This window comes from Typopeltis vanoorti, chromosome 2 (genome assembly GCF_054136105.1).
Source record: "Typopeltis vanoorti isolate ZY-2024b chromosome 2, IOZ_Tvanoo_1.0, whole genome shotgun sequence".
In the NCBI taxonomy this organism is placed as follows: domain Eukaryota; kingdom Metazoa; phylum Arthropoda; class Arachnida; order Uropygi; family Thelyphonidae; genus Typopeltis; species Typopeltis vanoorti.
This window is the reverse complement of record NC_143550.1, coordinates 168,747,360-168,766,866: the sequence shown is the minus strand read 5'-3', so window position 1 is coordinate 168,766,866 and position 19,507 is coordinate 168,747,360. Positions and strand designations below refer to the sequence as shown.

The window sequence follows — 19,507 nt, the reverse complement described above, 5'->3', positions numbered from 1 at the left end:
GTTCAGAACTACAACATAATCGAAATCCGCTGATGTTAAAAGGTTTAAAAGAAGTCGTCTTCCTTTCAAACCTGGCTGTTGTTATTATTACTGTTTTTGTATATTTACTGCCGAACAATGTACATAATTTATTATTCGAAATGTAATTTCCATTGTATTTGAAGTTTATTTATATATTCGATACCTCAATGTACAAATTATATATTTTTTATAATTTATTTGTTTACATTTTATTTAAATAAAATATATATTTCATGAACTTATCGGAATGAAATAATTTAAAATTTATCAGTTTTATTTTAAATTTATTAAAATGACATTTATAAATTTCACTAGCTGCTGAAATCAATGCACATGTACATAAACAAGACCAGAATCTTACTCATTTGTTCGAATGACCTAATATGCACCACTAGGGGGAATACCAATCCCATAGTGCAACATATTTACAGTAGTTTCCAGCCTGGCTGTAACCATAACAACGGGACAATCCCGTGTTAGTTCATAGCTAGAGCTGTAGGTGGTAGTTGCTTTGTCGGACAATGTTGCATTTAGAAATGGAATGTTTTACCTTTTGTTTATTGTGCAAGACTTTAATTATGTAAACAGGCAAGTATCGTAAGTTCAGTTACATTTACTAATTACTAGCATATATGGAGAAACAATAGAAACGAGTGCGCACGCTCCACTGTTAAAATCAGTTGGTGTACTGCGGAAATTTAGGGTTAACTCATTTTAGTCTTTGTGAGTCGGAATATCGTCATTTGTTGTTTATGGCACTGTTAAAAGTTCGCATCTTCCTCCCCGAACGAGGAAAGATTTACAAGCCATTCAGTAGGGGAGGCAAGAGACAGCAGCGTTTTTTTTTTTTTTTTTTTTCCCATTTTGTTAAACGAAGGGACGATTTTTTTTTTGTGTGCGCGAGAGCACGAAATCCTCCAAGGGGCATTCTTGAAAATATTTTCGCCGTTTCAGCAAATCGTGGTAGATACACCAAATTCGAACTAGTCCGAGATCAGAAAAACTTGACCTTGAATTAGCAAGTTTTCAGTAGTTCACTATTATTTTATGATTTACGTTCATCATTTCTGTATCGAAAACAATAATTTGCAAGTACGAGTACAGCAGAGGATATAGGGCAGTAAATACTCTGCCACGTTTCAATAAACTGCGTATATGAACTGCTTGTACACAAAAATAATTGAGTACACAGAGGCCATTTAGCGATCGCTGTCACTAAATGGCCTCGGTATATACTCAACTATTTTATTGATTATACGACCGAAATTTCATATAGATGAGAAATGTGAGAAAATACAATTTTTGATGTGGCTCCTTAAGCACCCATAGACGTTGCAACGACATCTATCTGAATGCTAATAATACTGGACGGTGTCACGATCATAAAAATAGTCTGTTTAAATTACAAAGCAACATGCTTACACTGACGCACTGAAGAGCAGTGATAAGTCGCTCTTTTGATGTTTATTCCAACTCGGTGACAGATAACGTAAGCCTCTTTTTCTAATAAATTTAAGTAAAATACATCAATTTTCATTCCATACCCTCCACTATTTTTATAATAAACTATTATATTTCGACAATCTAAAAATATTTTTCAGAATGATATCAATTTATCAATATTACATAACTTATAGAAGTCCAATTTTTTTTTTTTTTATAATTTCCATTAAATTTGACTATTATATTAAAAATGCGCAAGTTACTGCGCTGAATTAATAATATGAGTCGCGACAAAATTCTCGGTGTTGAACAGGGGTGGGAAAGGAAGAATGGATCCCACATTTATGCATAAGCTAGACAAGCTATAACTTAGGACCTCGCATTACAAGGGAACCTCTGCCTCAGCGTAGATTACTTTGCTCAGATAAAATATACGCAGTGGGGGGGGGGATCTTAAGTTATAGTTTAGGGCCACGGCCACATTGAATCCAGCCCTGCCCAACAGAGTAGTATATTATCAAAGACCTTTGAAAGAACTTTGCTTACAGATATTATATATCCTAACACAGAATGATACCACCATTGTTTCATTCCATTAAATTTTTCTTTGTATAAAATTTCATAAGTACAATATATAATTTACTTTGTAATATTAACACGGTTCTTCATTTTTTATATAATTTCTTTAATTCTAAACTTCACACACCATCAATTATAAAATCTAATGTTATTTTTAAAAAGTTGCATGCTGATTTTTTTTGTGTATGTGTTGGAGTAACCTTAACAGGAGTACAGTTTCTGGGCCAGGAGGTGTTATACTTACAAGAGATTGCACCAACAACTCATATTTTTAAAAAAAGTTAACCCCTATAGTAACATCAGTACCAGAATAGTTCACAAAACTTGTCAACTACCCTCAGATTTACAGATTACTCAGAATCCACAAACAAACAATTTAGGTCAAGCATAAACTAGTCTCACCTACAAATTAACCAGTTCTTAAGAAAAATAATCAAAGAACTCACAAGTCACTTCTTTTTGGATACAAAAAAAAGTTCTAGCAACTTTGAAGAAAAATATGTCATCAAATTCCTGAAATGTATTCTCACAAGGATTTATTATTATTGCTACATGGGCACCTCCATGGAGTCCTAAGACTCAATGCAGGAGACCCAAACTATCAACATAATATCTACCATACCTCTCCTTGAAACCATTAACAAACAAAGCACTCACAACTGACTCAGGCAACCCATTCCATTCAGTCACCACTCCCCAACATCTAGTCCTCACACCCTTGCTAACCACACTCTTAGGGTGGCAAGATACTATGCCAACACTGCATGAAACGTCTATTTTATTACTTATTTCGTATCAACAATTTTCTCCAAATTATGACTCCAACCTTGTCAGATCCTTATATTTCAGTCTTCCAAGGCACTTCTTACTACATCAATCCATCTAGATCTTGGTCTTCCTCTGGCTTTTTCCTAATATCCTTGCATCAAAATATGTATTTTACTAACCATGCCTCTCTTTGAACAAGACAGTGCTCAAACTTGTTTAAACACTTTTTCAAAGAGAGGAAACTGAGAAAATAAGAAATTTCACTTATTCAAAGAAGAAATAAGGAGATTTTTCTCTTATTCCATAAGTTTATTCAGTTGATGTCCTACCACACCAGTTTTACTCATCTGTTGTTTATTTCTATATTTTATTTGCTGTATATATTAAAATTATGCCTAAATAGTTAAACATTTTACTTGTTCTATAGGTTCTCTCCATTCAGCAGCTGATGTTTTAAAAATATTTCAAGACAAGGAGCTTGCAGCCTTTTATGATCCTTATTGCAACTTTTTTTGGCATGTCTAAACACAAAGCTGGAGTAAAAATGTTGTAGAATAGTTCATTTCTTCTTTTGTTTTAAATTTAAAAAAGGTCTTAGCAATAATTATTTGTAAAATAAATTAAACCTGTCTTTATTAAAAAATATTGAAAGAATACCATGTGTACATTATTTTTTGACATACAATATTTAAAGAAAAAGAAATTAAATTTTGGTAATTTAAGGAATGCAGCATCTTATACCTCCCCCCCCCCCCCAAAAAAAAAACTGGATAATATAATTTCCATTGTCAATAGTAGTTTGTGATCTAATAGGATTCCTTTGAAGTTACTATTTCACCTTCACAGTAATGAAAAAAAAAAGTTCCTTAATCCTTGCTCTAGAACAGCATTTCCCAAACTATGCATATCTGGGACCCCCCCCCCCCCCCCCACCAATAATTCTCTTTTGTGGCCTGTCATATAGAGTGTTCAAAGGAATAGTGGAATAAGTCCAACAAGGTGATCATTTGAATTATGCATATATAAGTAAGAAGAGTAATTTCTTTTTTCAACAAGAATGATACAAGTGCTTACCTTCATATTATGAGTTGAAGGATAGTCCAGTCACTCCAATTGCTATTGCAGTGATCATGGACTATCCTTATACTGTACTGCAATTGCTATTGCAATAACTAAAATTAAAGATTGAACATAAACTTTGAACTGTTGATTGGTTCACAAAAAATGTGTATGCTTGGTGTGTGTGTGTGTGTGTGTGTGTGTGTGTGTGTGTTATTAAACTTGAAGTTAGTTACACATTTCCATCATTTAATTTTTATCTTTCAAAGCTTGATTTTTTTCTATCAACAGCTCACATGCCATATTTTGAATTTTATTTTCTGAGGACTGCTGCACTCCCCCCCCCCCCTCCACACATACCAAGGACTCATAATGGGCCACAAATCATACTCAGGGAAGCACTGCTCTAATGTTATGTAGATTTATCAAATGAAAATATTAAAGCTGGTTTGAACTTTTAAGGATAACTATAGTTCAGACAGAAAATCAAAACAATATATTATTATTTTCACCCAAGACCCCATGGAGTCAAAGACTCATCTAGGAGGTCCTTTTATCATACACACAGCTTATCATACCATGCTTTAAACATACTCAAATTCTCTGCAGACACCACACTCTCAGGCAAGGCATTCCAATCATTCACAACTCTGCATGCAAAAACCCTGCTTCTCACTCACTTTATCACATCCTCTTTATTATACAGCTTCCAGGGATGACCTCTTGTTCTCTCCTGATCTCCTGCCATTTTCTGTAAAACCTCTTCAACACTGATCCTATAATAATCCCTTACTAACTTGTAGGTCTCTATCATATCACCCCATCTTCCTCTTATCCATTAGACTCTGTAGAGTGCATCTTCTCAACTTCATATTCGACATTCCAGAGATCAGAAACTACCTTAGTCGCCTCTGGACTCTTCCCAACATCTTTATCCTTTTGAAAACCAGGTGACCAAATCTGTGCATCATAGTCTATGAGCAGCCTAATCAAAGCCTTATAAAATGGAACCAGAATCTCCTTACTTCTAAAAGTCAATGTCCTCTGCATCATTCCCAGAATTCATTGTGTTGTCCTCACAATTTTGGTAATGTATCCTCTAAATTTTAGATTCTTATCCACTAACACCCCAAGATCTCTTATTTCCTCCACCTCCACAATATATCTCCACCAAGCATAAATTCTACATCCCATCTTTGTTTCCCAAATTTTAAAACCTTACATTTTGCAACATTGAACTCCCATTCCTGTGCCCATTTGCTCAATCTATTCAAGCCTTCTTGTAAGGCCACATCATCTGCTACATTCCTCATAATTTGTCCTACCTTTGCATCATTGCAAACAACTGAATATCCCCATTCAAATCTTCTGCAATTTCATTAACATAAAAGTTATACAGCAATGGCCCTAAAACAGACTCCTGAGACACACCACCACTGACTTTCCTCTTCTGGGATATTGCTCCCCCACACACAACTTGCTGATATCTATCAGATGCCAATCTCCGATCCAGTGCACTAATATAATAAGTATAATATCCAACCTCATCACAGCTCTAGATCAACTTATTATGCTATAATCTATCAAAAGCCTTTACAAAATCTAAATATACTACTGTGTATCCCTCACCTCTGTCCAATGAAGCAGTCACCTTATTGTAATAAGTAGATTACTAAAGCATGATCTCCCTTTAGCAAATCCATACTATCCATCAAAGATAATGCCATTGTTGTCAATCGAATTCTGGTTCTCACCAGCCTCTCAAACACTAATAGTACTACACCCAAGAGCATCATGAGCAGTAGCGCACTCAGGATTTAATCTTAGGGGGAGGGGGCGAGTTGAGTAGACAATTTGAGAATACACACTATGCATTGCATATGACCAATGGCTGAACATCTGCAAAGATCGCTAATTCATAAGTAATATAGAAATAGAAGACACAGTGCAATCTAAATATAAAAAAAAAAGAATTTTAATTAGGAAAAGATTTTTTGAAAATTTTCTTTTTTTTCCTTTTTCTTTGGGAGGCCAGCCCCCCCCCCCCCATGTGGGTGCACCACTGATCACGAGCTTCCCATCAACAATTTTCTCAATCTGTTCATAGCTCACCACTATTGCTTATTACTGGAAATGAATGATATGCCTGATCCCTCCATCTCATCAATTTGACATCTCATAATATTCATATTCCAGAAATAAGCATATAATCTCCTTATGGCATTTTCTCCATGATTTCACATTTCTAATAGGCTCATACATCCAACTCAAAACTTTCAAGCTGCTGAAGTTCTCTAATCTACTTTGGTAATGTTCCATTTCTCACCACAATCTACTTTATATAAGGATTTTAGTTGCATTTAATGTTTGACTTCTATGATAAGCTTGACAACTCATAATGAAAAACACTTATCAATTGATACCTGTCTGCTCATACCTGGGATTGAAGATGTGTGAAGTGTTGAACCTTCTCAAATGGATAACTACCTATTAGCATGTAGAAACTGTCCACACTTTTCCATCACATATACTTAGTTTGTTTTTCCTCCGCTCTTGTTTACAATGAGACCCCTACCCATCTTCTTGGCTGCTCTTTCAAATGCAAGAAAGGTCTCCATAGCAAGAATGAAAACTGTGTTCTGGCAGTCTACTCCAAAATCAAACACTTTATACTAATTGAATTAATGCAATCCAAGTACATTCATCCTACTAGGAGCTACTTCTAAGAATTAAATTAATAAAACTTAAAAGAAACCTAAATTTTTTCAGTTGTCTTCCTAAATCTAAACTTTGGATCCAGCAAGAAATTTTTTTTTCTTTCATATCTCAGATTTTGAACAAAATACTGAAGATTATCCTGTGTGTGAAAAAAAAAAATGTAAACACTTGGGACCCAGCCAACTTTTCTACTCACTGAATGATACCAAATATTTTTGATCCATTCATATCAGTTTGATATGAATGGATCTGAAATTGGTTTAATGTAGAATTTTGCTGCAATTCACAATTTTGTGTGCCACAGTAAGGAAAAATACTTAAGTAATCACAGCTAAGAGTGCTTGTAGTTCAATAAATGTTGCTATAATTAATCTTGGTGGCAGTAAAGGAACCATCTAAATACAGGATAAAAATAGTTTTTCTGCATTATTTCAGTGATACTCCCTCTTGCTTGAATATTGTCATAAGAGGAGACAATCTTTTTAAAAAACTTTCTAAAGTAGCAATTTTGTTTTGAACATATACATGACTTTATTTTATTATATTTCTGGTCCAATGCAATATTTTGTTCGTTGTTGTGGTTATTACTTTAAGTGTTTATTAGCTGCCAGGGGGGGGGTAAACTTAAATTCCTTCTCCCAAGATAAGAGGTGCAAGAATGCTGTTCCTCTACCAGTAGGTAGAGGATCAGCATTCTGCAGCCACCTATAAATGTAGGGATTGCAATACCAGTAAATAGCACAAAAATCCCTTAAAATTTACAAGTAAATTCAAAGTTTTCTATGAGTATTTTGGTAAATCAAAAACATTTTTAATGCATGTTGTAAGAATTTTATTGTGGATTAATTTTGTAAAATATAGTTTCTTGTTTGAATAAACCACTTGGACCTTAATGAGTCTCGTAGCTGTGTAGCCACAAGACTGCTTATATTATCACCTCAAGTATTTTGTGATTAATTTAACTTTGTAGCACTTGTAACTCATAAAGTTAACATGTTCATGCAGCTTATACCTATCAGGCAAGAATTGCTTAACCATATAACATGTCACTTTTGACATTTGGAGGACATTTTTACAAATTGCTAAATATATGTGACATGCCAGTTGGTATAGACTTTTGAACCATTGTAGTGGTGTAGAAAATCCTAAATATTACTGAGATGTTGAACACATTGACAAGTAGAGAGATAGGGAGGTTATTATCCCTCTTTATAAGGCCATATATGATTCAACTACATATTGACTACTGTGCACAGATTTTGTCACCTGCATTTCTAGTGGACCAGGAGGTGGTGGAGAGGATTCAGAGACAAGTGACTAAGCTCATGACAGGTCTGAAGAATGTTCCCTATGAGGATAGATTGAAAATGTGTGGGTTGCAGTTTTGCTGACAGGCAGAGTAGAGGGGAAAGAGATTCTATAAGATTGACACAAAAGAAATTTTTCAATACATGGGAAGCAGGAGGAAAACAAGGGGTCACACTTGGAAGTTGTCTAAGAGTGTGGTTAGTAAAGGCGTGTGGACTAGTTTCTTTATTTGGAGAGTGGTGTATGAGTGGAATGGATTGCCAGAAGTGGTTTGTGAGTGCTCCAACAGTGAATAAGTTTAAGGAAATGTATGATAGGTATTGTGCTAATGGATAGTGTTATCTCCTGTAATGAGTCTTGACTATGTAGTACCTGTATAAATAATAGTAATAATACTGTCTTATTTTAAAAAGAAGAAAAAAATTTGCATTGCATAAATTTATATGAATGAATTTCCTTGTCAATAAATTTGAAATAGGTTGTTAGGACACTGCACTTAATTTCGTGCTATAATAAAAACTTCTGCTTTAGCTTATATCTTTGCAGTACTGTGACTGTGGGGAAGGATTATAAGTTTCAGTTGTACTTAATAGCAATAAGTACTATGATTACTCCAACTGTCACTAAACACAGTGCATTAGCTCTATATGCTGTATTTAATACTACAAGCATTTTGTTTACAGTTGTGAAGTATGGTGTCTTGTGAGAGCAAATTATTTTTCATTATACAGGGTCATTTTCTGATACTAAGCCACTGATATACATTTATTATTAAGGCACTTATTATCAGTTAGTTAAATATGCCAACCAAATTTAGAATTCTCTTAATTATTGGGTTGTTTCAATATAGCATACCCTGAAACAAACATTTTCTCCATCTACATATATTTCATTTTGGTGGAAGCACTTATTCCAGTTCATTGCAAAAATGTGTTTAAGCATCCAAGTATTTTAACAATGTATATCAATGACCAAATTATATTTGGCAATTGTGTTCTGAATTGATCGTCCAAATGGCAGTGTTTACATATTGTGTAAAGTCAAAAGGTAAGAATTAGAATATTTCATGTGACTTCACCATGGTATTATTTTAAATGTGCTGAAGCTGAAATGCAGGTGCATGTAAGCAATGCTAGGGGAAAAAAAAAGTCATAGAGGTACTAGCAGATTAAAATTAATTTATTAAAAAGAAAGAATAAAACAAAATCCACTAATACTGGTAGGTATTTACATAAACAATCACACACCACCCTTCCCAACAGTATGACATCCTCAAAACTCTTATTGAGTTCAAATGACACAGCCCATATTTATAAGAGTATTTTTTCCTCTTGATGTTAGTTATACCGTTAAGCATTATTATGAATAATGAACAACACCTAAGCCTTTATTTACACATAGAAAGAATAAAAGTTATGACACAGCACATAGAATCTGTCCTGGGGAAACTTAATGTACAGCCGGACAGACTATCAAGGAAATGACCATTATTCAGGAAAAGGTAAACAAAACTGGAAAAAGGAAAACATGAAAATAAATGTTGCTTGGGAATTGATAAAAATGAAAAAGTTAAAAATGCAAACAATAGATTTAGAAAAATGGATAAATTATTTATCTTCAGACTAATGATAACAAAGAAGTAAAATTTTATATGACAATGATCTAACAGAAAAAAAAATGATGTCAGAACTAAAAAATACTATAAATAAGATGAAAAATAGGAAAACATGAGGTTGAAAACAATATAAATATGGAACTACAGAAATGTGGCTGAAAATTTCATTGAAAGACTTCTAAATTCTTTAACATGGCCTGAATGTCTGGAAAAACAACAAATACTTGACAAAAAGCACTGGCTATCCTAGTTTATAAAAAAAGGAAATAAAGATAGCTGCAAGAACTGCAGAGGAATTAGCCTGCTAAATGCAGAGTACAAAATATATGCAGGAATATTAAAAGAGAAGCTAAACAAGTAGAGGAGGAAGAGAATGGATTCCAAAAAGGCCTGTCGTCCATAGACCGGCCTCAATTTTTACTCTAAAAATATTAATTGAAAAGTGAAGAGAATTTCAAAAAGAAACACTTGGTGTGCAATGATTGCGAAAATGCCTTTGATAAAATTAACAGATTTAAAATGTTAACTGATCTAAATATACCAAACCAGTTCTATATATATATATATATATACACACATGAATAAAATTATAAGAATCTGGAAACAGCATAACCCTAGGTGTAATTGTGGTATATTTGCTATACAAATATATCCAAATAAAAGATAGATAATACACTATTATTTGCAGATGATCAGACTGTATTAGCTACATCAGAAGATTATCTAGAGAGATCAGTAAAATCATTAAATGAAAATTTCGGAACAATAAAATATGAGAATATCAAAAGTATAAATTAAAGATGCCAAGAAATTATATTAAATGAAGAATATAATTTCTTGGCATCTTTAATTTATACTAAGTGGAAAAAACTTCCAATATCTATCTCTAATCCAGAGTATTTTAATAATAAGGTAACACCTTTTGGCTACTTGTTATATGGAAATACGACCTCTGCATTACTTCAACCTTGGTATCACTTCTGGCTCCCACTGATGACACATCAATAACCGGTCTGGGTAATAACCCTTCCCATATTGTATAGCATTATACATGTCCATAACAATATATATGCTTTGTTATGGGATACTAAAGCAAGTGATGTGAAATCATTAGCCTCTATATCTATATATATGAGTTGCCCTGTCCTGAAAATAACTTCAGGTGCAAACTTTGTTTGCTTACACTTGGATAAAGGATTAAACCAACTAAGAATATAATTTCTTGGCATCTTTAATTTATAGTTCAACCAAGTGAAAACTTCCAATGCCAAAAGTAAAGATAAAAATAATGGCTTTTGGAGGAGAAAACCAAATAAGTAAAATAGTGATAGAAAATAAAATATTAGAACAAGCAAATACTTTCAAATACCTAGGATGCAACTTATAAAGATGAAAAAGATATAGACATTAAAATATCAAATTTTATTAAAGTAAATGGCATAATAAATAATATATTCAAGCAATTGTCAGAATCAGACTATAATATTGTATAAAGCAACTTTATTATATGGAAGTGAAACATTTACTCCAAAAAAAAAGAATGAAAAACAGATTCAAACAACAAAAATCAAATTTCTCTGAAAAACAGAACTCAATATAAAACCAGTTAACCACTATATAATGGTTAAAGCATCTAAATCAAATGGACCATGCCAGACTACCAAAAATAATATAGAGATACAAAATAAATTGAAAAAGAACTGAAAGATCAAGAAAATGATGGCATGAGACTGAAACAAGCCATATGGCCTAAAATCCATGATACAAAGAAGATATAGCACCTGTAACTGAAATAGACTTTGCCAATGTCAATGACGATTTTGCTAACAGAAAAGCAAGAAAAATAACATTTCAGAATGTTGAAATTAAAGTTTTACTTCAAAAATAAACGTTTTAACCACGCTACCAGCCAAGACATCTATAAACTTCAAGGTTATCATGGATGCGAAGTGCATATTAAAATTGTAATACCATTGATATTACATTGAAATATATGATGGATACGAAGCATATGAGGATGTGTATTTGATCCATAATGGATAAATTAAACCATTATGGATCATAAGGTTTAATTTATTTCCTTATACGTCGTTTTGACTTTTTGTAACATTTTTGGTGGATCTTGAGAGGGGTGGCAAACTCAGGGACTGCTCCGGGCGGCAACAGCTCTAGCTATGCCACTGAATTGATGTATTTCAAGAAGAAAAAATAAGAGGAAAATATTTTAAAATGGCTTTGAGTGGTTAATGATTGCCTAACAAGTTTAGAATCAGAGCTTTTTTCCACTGCTGGATTAATTAATGCAAAATAAGATCAAAATACTTGATACATTATGTTTTCCATGCTCTTATTTTAATAAAAAGGAAAGCACAAACATACATGAACTATATTTTAAATTGATATTTATGTTTTGAAGTAAAAAAAAAATATTATATTAATATCTTTTCTCTAGAATAATTTTTTTAAAATATTTTTATGTCGTGTTTTATGTTACAATAAAATTTTTTTTATTGATATTTGTTTTTTAATAAAATGGTTTTTGAAAATAAGAAATTACAGGTAAACTAGTGTTTATAAAAGTATTTACTAAAATAAAGAGCCAGAAGGCTTCACTTCAGTGATGCAACTATGCATCACTATAAATGTTGGATTTAATATCCACTTGATTTTTATAAATTATAATATTTATAAAAAAATTTTTGCTGAATTACCAAAACTTTTTCTATACTAAACTATATAAATTTTTCTATTCTAAACTATGCTAAACACAGAACTTTCTTCTTAATGATGTCAGGCCTCAATTAGTGGGATGGTGCTTCACATCACAGCAAAAATCATATGCCCTTTAAAGACATTCAGAAACATCCATGCGACAAAAGGAATTCAAAGCCTATATATCCTGCTGGATAATATCTACTCAGCCAATTAAGTCAACCTCCACATTTGAGCATTTCTGGTTAAATATGTAGTCCAGCTACCTTTCTGCAATAAAGGTTTCTGATAGCATGTTCTGCTTCCAGTAATGAGATTTATTTATACGAAGCTTCATTCCTCCTGGATATTTTCAATAGCACTGATTATCTCATTGAAAAATTTATTTTTAAAGTAATTACTCCATACATCCAGAAAATCTTCAGTTATGTCATCATTATTTTATCTACTTCAAAACTTTTTCACTAGCTTACAGAATATTTTGCTGCCTTCATGATATTTACCTTCTATGCTTTGCCATAACTTTTCAGCTGCTTCTGCAATAATAATTTTGCTTTAAATTTTTTTCCTTCTATATTCTTTCAGGGAACATGCTGACTTACTTATCAGGAATTTAATATTTTTTCTTATTTTCCAGGACTGCCTCTGACGTAGTGGACTTCCATTTGAGTCCACTACAAAGTTCTGATGTTTCTATCTCTGCAGACAACTTCACTATATGCTTTTGTAACCTCAATGATCGATCAAGTTGATCAATCATTGTTCAGAATTTTCCACCAGACTTCCAAGGATTGGAAGTCTTGTGGCAAATTCACAGACTCAAATGCTAAACTAATTCCTTTTAAAACTTTTGTATAAGATTTTCTTTCGATTGTTTTTTTTTTTCTTAATATGCATTAAAATAATAATAAAGAATGTTTCATTTTTGCTAATGAAATGAAAAATTCACAACTTTTTTTTTTTGGGAGGGGGTAATTCTTTTCCTCTTCTCTGGCATCCTGTGATCTGATATATAATAAAGAGTATATAATAAAATCTAAATTTATTACCAGATCAGGTGTGGAGAGCATAGGTGATCACCCCTATTTAATCCTCTGATATAGTAGACAGTAATAAAAATCTCATTGGACATATAAAAATAAAGTGAGACAAGCATTAAGATAGCAAGAGGTTAACTGCAGTTTAGAAGTGGCAATGTTATTAGTTATGATTATTTTTTTTTATTGATGGTGTTGCTGCAACAATTAAAATCAACATTAGTCAAGTAGACCTAATTTCTCAGTACTTTGAAACTAGAATAATTTTATACCTCTAAATCTGTTTTCTTGCATGTATATAAAGGATTTTTTTTTTCTTATTTTTAAAACACTGAAGGATGATGCCATGCCACATCAGCATTTGAATCACTGCTTAAATCCACTTCAATAAACATGTTATCAAACACCTGATAAGTGATGAACCACTTGATATTTCTTTAGATGTCCACATGTGGAGATCTACTGAAAGCCTAAAATTTAATTTCTGCATCTGAATGAAAAAAAAAAAGATTTTGTCTGTTGAGGTGGCTGAATATATTCTGTTACTAATAGAAATTCTGTTATATATGCCATGTGTAAGTATTTTATACCAGTACGACTGCCTTTCTGTCATAAATATCACTGCTTCTCTTCCCTTCGTGGCAACTAAAATTGGTAGCATGTTATTTGTCCACTAAAATTTAACACATTTCTTTTGATCTTTTGTAGATACAAGATTAAATGTAAAGTAGCATTCACAAGATCAGCTGGGATGAATTTTTTTGAGTCTACAATTGGGCCAATGTTGATATTTCTTCTTCCATTTTTAGTATGTACATGTGGATTATGTTATCGCCTATCCCACCATTGCAAGAAAGTTGCAGCCAGACAGGCTACTTACACACCTTATCCACAAGCTCAAGTAAACAATGGATATACCTGTCCAATGCCTGCACCACCAGACAGCTTCTATCAGCAATGTATACCTCAACCTGTAATAAGTGGTGCTGCAGTACCAACAAACTCTCAATCTGACCTGCCTGCTCAAAACAGAGTATCCATTCCTTCAGCACCTCCTCCAGCAACAACTTTTCACTACCAACAGATTCGTATGCCAATACAAGACTATAATCCAGCTGTAAATGGAACAGTTGGAGAAGAATATGAGGATCCACCCCCATCTTATAGCAGGCTGTTTCCTAGTTAGCTGCTGTTAATTAAAAAAAAAAAGCATTTTTTCCTAAGCCATATACAGTACAACTATATTACTCCATATTATTCCATTCTACTTCAGCATTATATACTTACTATGCTATTAGCCAATTAAATCTGAGAAAAAAATATTTTTACTAAAGTTGAATGTGCCCACATTTCTAATAGGCAACATCAACATACAGCATATATTTAGTGCTTTCTGAATATATATCATGCCAGATGTCTGTTCCAAGAGTATGCCTAAATGTGAATTAGTAACCTTACCTACGTGATCTGAATCACTTATATGTCAAGATAAAAAATTTCCTTCAAATCTAAGTCTAGTGAATATTTTGAACTTGTGAAATAATAAGAATGGTAAATAAACCAAAATGAATTATATTTAAGAATTGGATCTCAGACCACTAAAAGATGTGTTAATGTAATTGAGAAAAATGTGAAGTTGGAGATGCCACAACTTTTAAGTGAAAATAAACCAAATACTGTGTACTTTCATTAGTGGTGCTAAAGAAAATTGTTCTGAATGTAACATAAGGTTGTTTGCATTTGACCTGATATTAGAAGTGACTGAATATTATCTTTTCTGAACATTGTTAATGGTAGGAAGATATTTATAAAATATACAAAATATTTATTCTTATTAAAGTTTTGACCATTTTACATGGAATGATATTTCTATTAAAGAATCTATATAAGTAAATGTGTTTGTTGTTTTTCATATTTTTTTTTGAGAAGTAGGAATATCAAAAGAAGAAAAGTTAATTATATGTATTAATTATCATTTAAAAGGATGAAATACCCATTTTCTCATAGCTCTCAGTTCTTCTTTACTCCAATATTTCGAACTATGTATTGAAATATTGGAGCCTGTATAAGTTTTCTAATTAATATATTTACCTAATTACATATCCATATACCTCAGTATTCTTTGGAGAAGAGATGAAACCTATTCTAATTAGTTGAATGCACACAAAATATGTATAACTTCTTAGTTTTGTAGTTTTGTTAATTAATTTGTAATATTAATTAACAAATTAACTAAGCAAAAATTAATAATCTCACAAAAAAATTTCACAATGAAATTTTTACATAGTTAGCAAATGCATTTGGGTAAAGAAAAGTAGTGCTACTTCCTACCATACAGATAAGTGTGGAACCTTTTAATGGTGATAACTCATGAATTCTCAAATCTCCACACCAAGTGGTTGGTAGGTCCATGACTTTTTTAAATAGCCTTCCACATTTTTCTTTCCCTCCTTGCATTGTACAGTTTCCAGATATACTAATCCCAACACTGACCATAAAGAATACTGAATTTCTTGATGATGCTAGTAACTATTCAGAAGTAGTAGAATAACTGATTGACAACCCTATGCAAGGTTGTCAATCAGTTATTAATATTTTTATAATTAATATTTACTAAATTTTGTTTATTGATTACATGATTAACAAAATCAAGCTGTGTAAAATTCAACATATGATTAAATACACTAATTATATATAACTTAAATCATCCTAAATTAGCTGCTTTAGAAACATTCTTTGGTTCATTATCTCCTACACCAGTGTTTTTTTTTTTTTTTTTCTAAGTGCAGTATGTGTACCCCTGGGAGGGGAGGATATGCAAAAGGTCTTCATGGATACGTGGCAATTCTTTTTTTTAAAAAATTCATTACTTTAATGTGATCACTTCTTACAATATTCAACAATGATTTTGATCAGTATGAAACTCCCACCTTACAGAAAAGACTGACAGATACTAGATGTTTGCTGCCATAACAAATATGAAACTGGGATTTAAAAAAAGAATCACTAGTAAGATTGTTGGTAGTGGGAAGTAGATGGTAGTAATGTTGGAAAATTAAGTAGTGGAGGAGATGGTGAGATATGTGTGTAGTGGAGAGGAATAGAGTACCTTCCCATGATTAGTCCTTGGAGGTGCCATGTAATAATAAAATAATATTACCATAAAGATCAAGTAATGTTCTATACATATTAATATGAAAACTTTATTCACATTGAATGTTTTTCTAACATGTATAAAACACGTATATGATTTTTTCTGTACAATACTTGCATGCATTTTATTTATTTATTTTTCATTTGCATCTAAATATTCCATTTATTTTTAAATGGAATTTTTTTTTCTTCTACAATTTGAATAAATTGTAGACACTATGCCATTGTGCACTGGGCAAAGAAAGGCAGAAGAAAATAGTGAAAGAGGCATCGGACACCAACGGGCAGTGAGCCCATGGTTCGTGATGATGATGAAAAATTAAACTTAGACATTGAAAGTTTTTTCACCTGGATAAACTGTGAATTAAAGTTGCCGAGAAATTATATTCTTGGTTTAATACATTACTCAAGTGTAAGCCAAAAATGTTTGCATGTAAAATATTATTATTATTACGTGACACCTCCAGGGAGTCCAAAGACTCATTGAGGGAGGGCATCCACTCTACAACTCTCTATCTCCACCACTCACAATCTACCAACGCCATCTACTGCCCATCATCACCACTAGTATTTTCACAGACAATCACAAACATCCATGCCCATGGTGGGATTCGAACCCACAGCCTTATGGCTGGAGAGCGGATATGCTGACCACTCGGCCAACCAGGCTGGCCTTCACAACTAGGTTACTTGACTAGGATTTGACCCATGGTAAAGACCACTGATGTAGTCTTTATGTGGATGTGGAAAGTCTGCTGAAGAGACCTCACAGCTACCCTGGCGGATGCTTATCCCTGGGATACCACTGAACAGTGGTAGGGCGGGCCTACCACTGCTGAGTAATGAGTTAAATCATTCTTTGAGTTACTCATTGTTTAATGATCTAAGGTACTGCACAAGTTGTTGGAGAGGTATCCCTGTATTTTAACATACCTCAAAGGTTGAAACAGATCTGGATAGTGGCTTTTCCCATAATGCATAGTATTATACACATTCAAAAGGATGTGCTTTGCATTATCGGATACTAAGGCAATTGATGTGAAGTTATTAGCTGCTATATAAAAGTAGCTCAGTCATGAAGATACTTCACATGCAGACATTATTTTCCTTCACTTGGATAATGGATTAAACCAAAAATATAATTTCTTGGCAACTTTAATTCATTTTAAAAATTAAAGCATCAAACTGTTGTTGTTCCAACATTAACCTATAGAGTTGAAAGATGGAAAATCAACAGGAAAAAAAATTCCAGTGTTATTTTAAATTAAACAGGAAAATATCATTTAATCCGATTATAAAAATATAAAAAAAATCCTACGTAGGAAACACATTAAGGAACTAAAATGAATTACGGACATGCTGCTAAGGTAGCAAAGACAACTCAGAAGGTGGATGCAATATTAAGATGAACATTTAACCAGCAGAGATAAAATGGTAGTGATTCCATTCTATAAGGCCCTGATCAGGCCACATGTGGACTATTGTGCTCAAATTTGGGCACCAGGATTTAGAGGGTGATGGGGTGGATTCAGAAGGCGAAGGGGTGATATGATCGAGACCTTTAAGCTGTTGAGAGGTATTTACCAGATAGATACAAGAGAAAATTTTCAGACAGCGGAAAATGAAGGCCAAGAACTAGAAGCTATCCCCAAAATTGCATGAAGGAGTGGTAAATAGGGAGGCGAGAAGCATGCATTGCCTAAGTATGTTATTATGAATGATAAGTGTGTGAATGCGTTTTAAGTTTTGGTATGATAGATATCGAAAATCTTTCGCTGCGTGTAACATAAGTCCGTGGAGTTTGTAATTTCTGTATACTTATTTCACATCAGTAGCACACTCAGGATTTAGTCTTGGGGGGGGGGCGAGTTGAGTAGACGATTTGAGAATACACACTACGCATTGCATATGACCATATGCAATGCGTAGTGTGTATTCTCATACGACCTATGACCGAGCATCTGCAATGATCGCTAATTCATAAGCAGTATAGAAATAGAAGACACGACACAACATAAATTTAAAAAAATAATAATTAGGAAAAGATTTTTAGAAATTTTTCTAGTGTTTTTTTTCCCTTTTTCTTTGGAGGGGGCCAAGGCCCCTTGGCCCTCCCTCTGGGTTCCCCACTGTTTCACATTGTAATGTAATATGATGCACTGTGTACGTATATAATGTAATTGTTAATGGTATAAAACTCTCTTTCTCCCTCAGTGAATCCAGGAAAGTTAATGTTAAGTAAAGAAAAAACGGCGGGAAATAAAAAAATCCAGTGGGAGGAAATCAACTCCTACAGATGAAAATGAGTGGTCTTTTTTTTTTTTTTTTGAAATAACACGAACTCAATAACTCTCCGTTTCCACCAATTACACACAACGCTATCTACTACCCCCCTCCCCTCATCCGCTATGATACCCGATTCAAATATTTAAGTATTTTTATAGCATGCAAGAGTAAAATTTCCATTCTGTCTCCTGTTTGGTAAATTCAACAAGTTACACCTAACTTGATATAATCCCTGAACGCACTTTAACACGGTTAATTTTTAATGACAGTCTTTTTGACATCCATTATATTATCTCGTATGCGTAGTTATGCATGCGAAAAATAATGGTATTACAACCTAGAATATGCTGAGCTTTATCATACTGGTATGAATCTTGAAGGTTGGTCGATTGGCAGAGCTTCTGCTATTAATGGCTCACGCAAAAAGTTAGTTTGAGCGCGGTTAGTAGTTGGAAAGGGAAAATAGTTCGCTGCTGTTGGCACACTCTCCCTCGATGAGTCTTTGGATTCCCTGGAGGTGCCATAATAACATTTTCGGAATATTACTTTCTTAGAATCGTCTCTACATTTTAAATTTAATTACTCGCAATTCCAATCTTTGAAGATAGTGTCAAAAAAAAAAAAAAATCATTCGAACAGTTTGATTACTGACACGGTTTCAGGACATCACCAAACGGAGAAATTTAAATCTTAATGTTTGAACTTTAATTACTTATAAATGTATTACACAACTACCTTAACACCATAATCATCACTATATTATCATATACATCCTCCTTCCAATTTCGAATATTTACTGATACCGTGG

The 19,507-nt window shown here is 33.1% G+C and overlaps 1 protein-coding gene across 1 annotated transcript; it reads left to right on the top strand.

Moving 5' to 3' along the window:
* The first annotated feature begins 535 nt into the window (after positions 1-535).
* On the top strand, positions 536-15,099 carry LOC150109642 (uncharacterized). Its single transcript, XM_090409463.1, has 2 exons — positions 536-609; positions 13,969-15,099. Exons 1-2 carry the CDS (start codon positions 563-565, stop codon positions 14,444-14,446), a joined length of 525 nt encoding a protein of 174 aa, XP_090265589.1. The 5' UTR covers positions 536-562; the 3' UTR covers positions 14,447-15,099.
* The last annotated feature ends 4,408 nt before the right edge of the window (positions 15,100-19,507 follow it).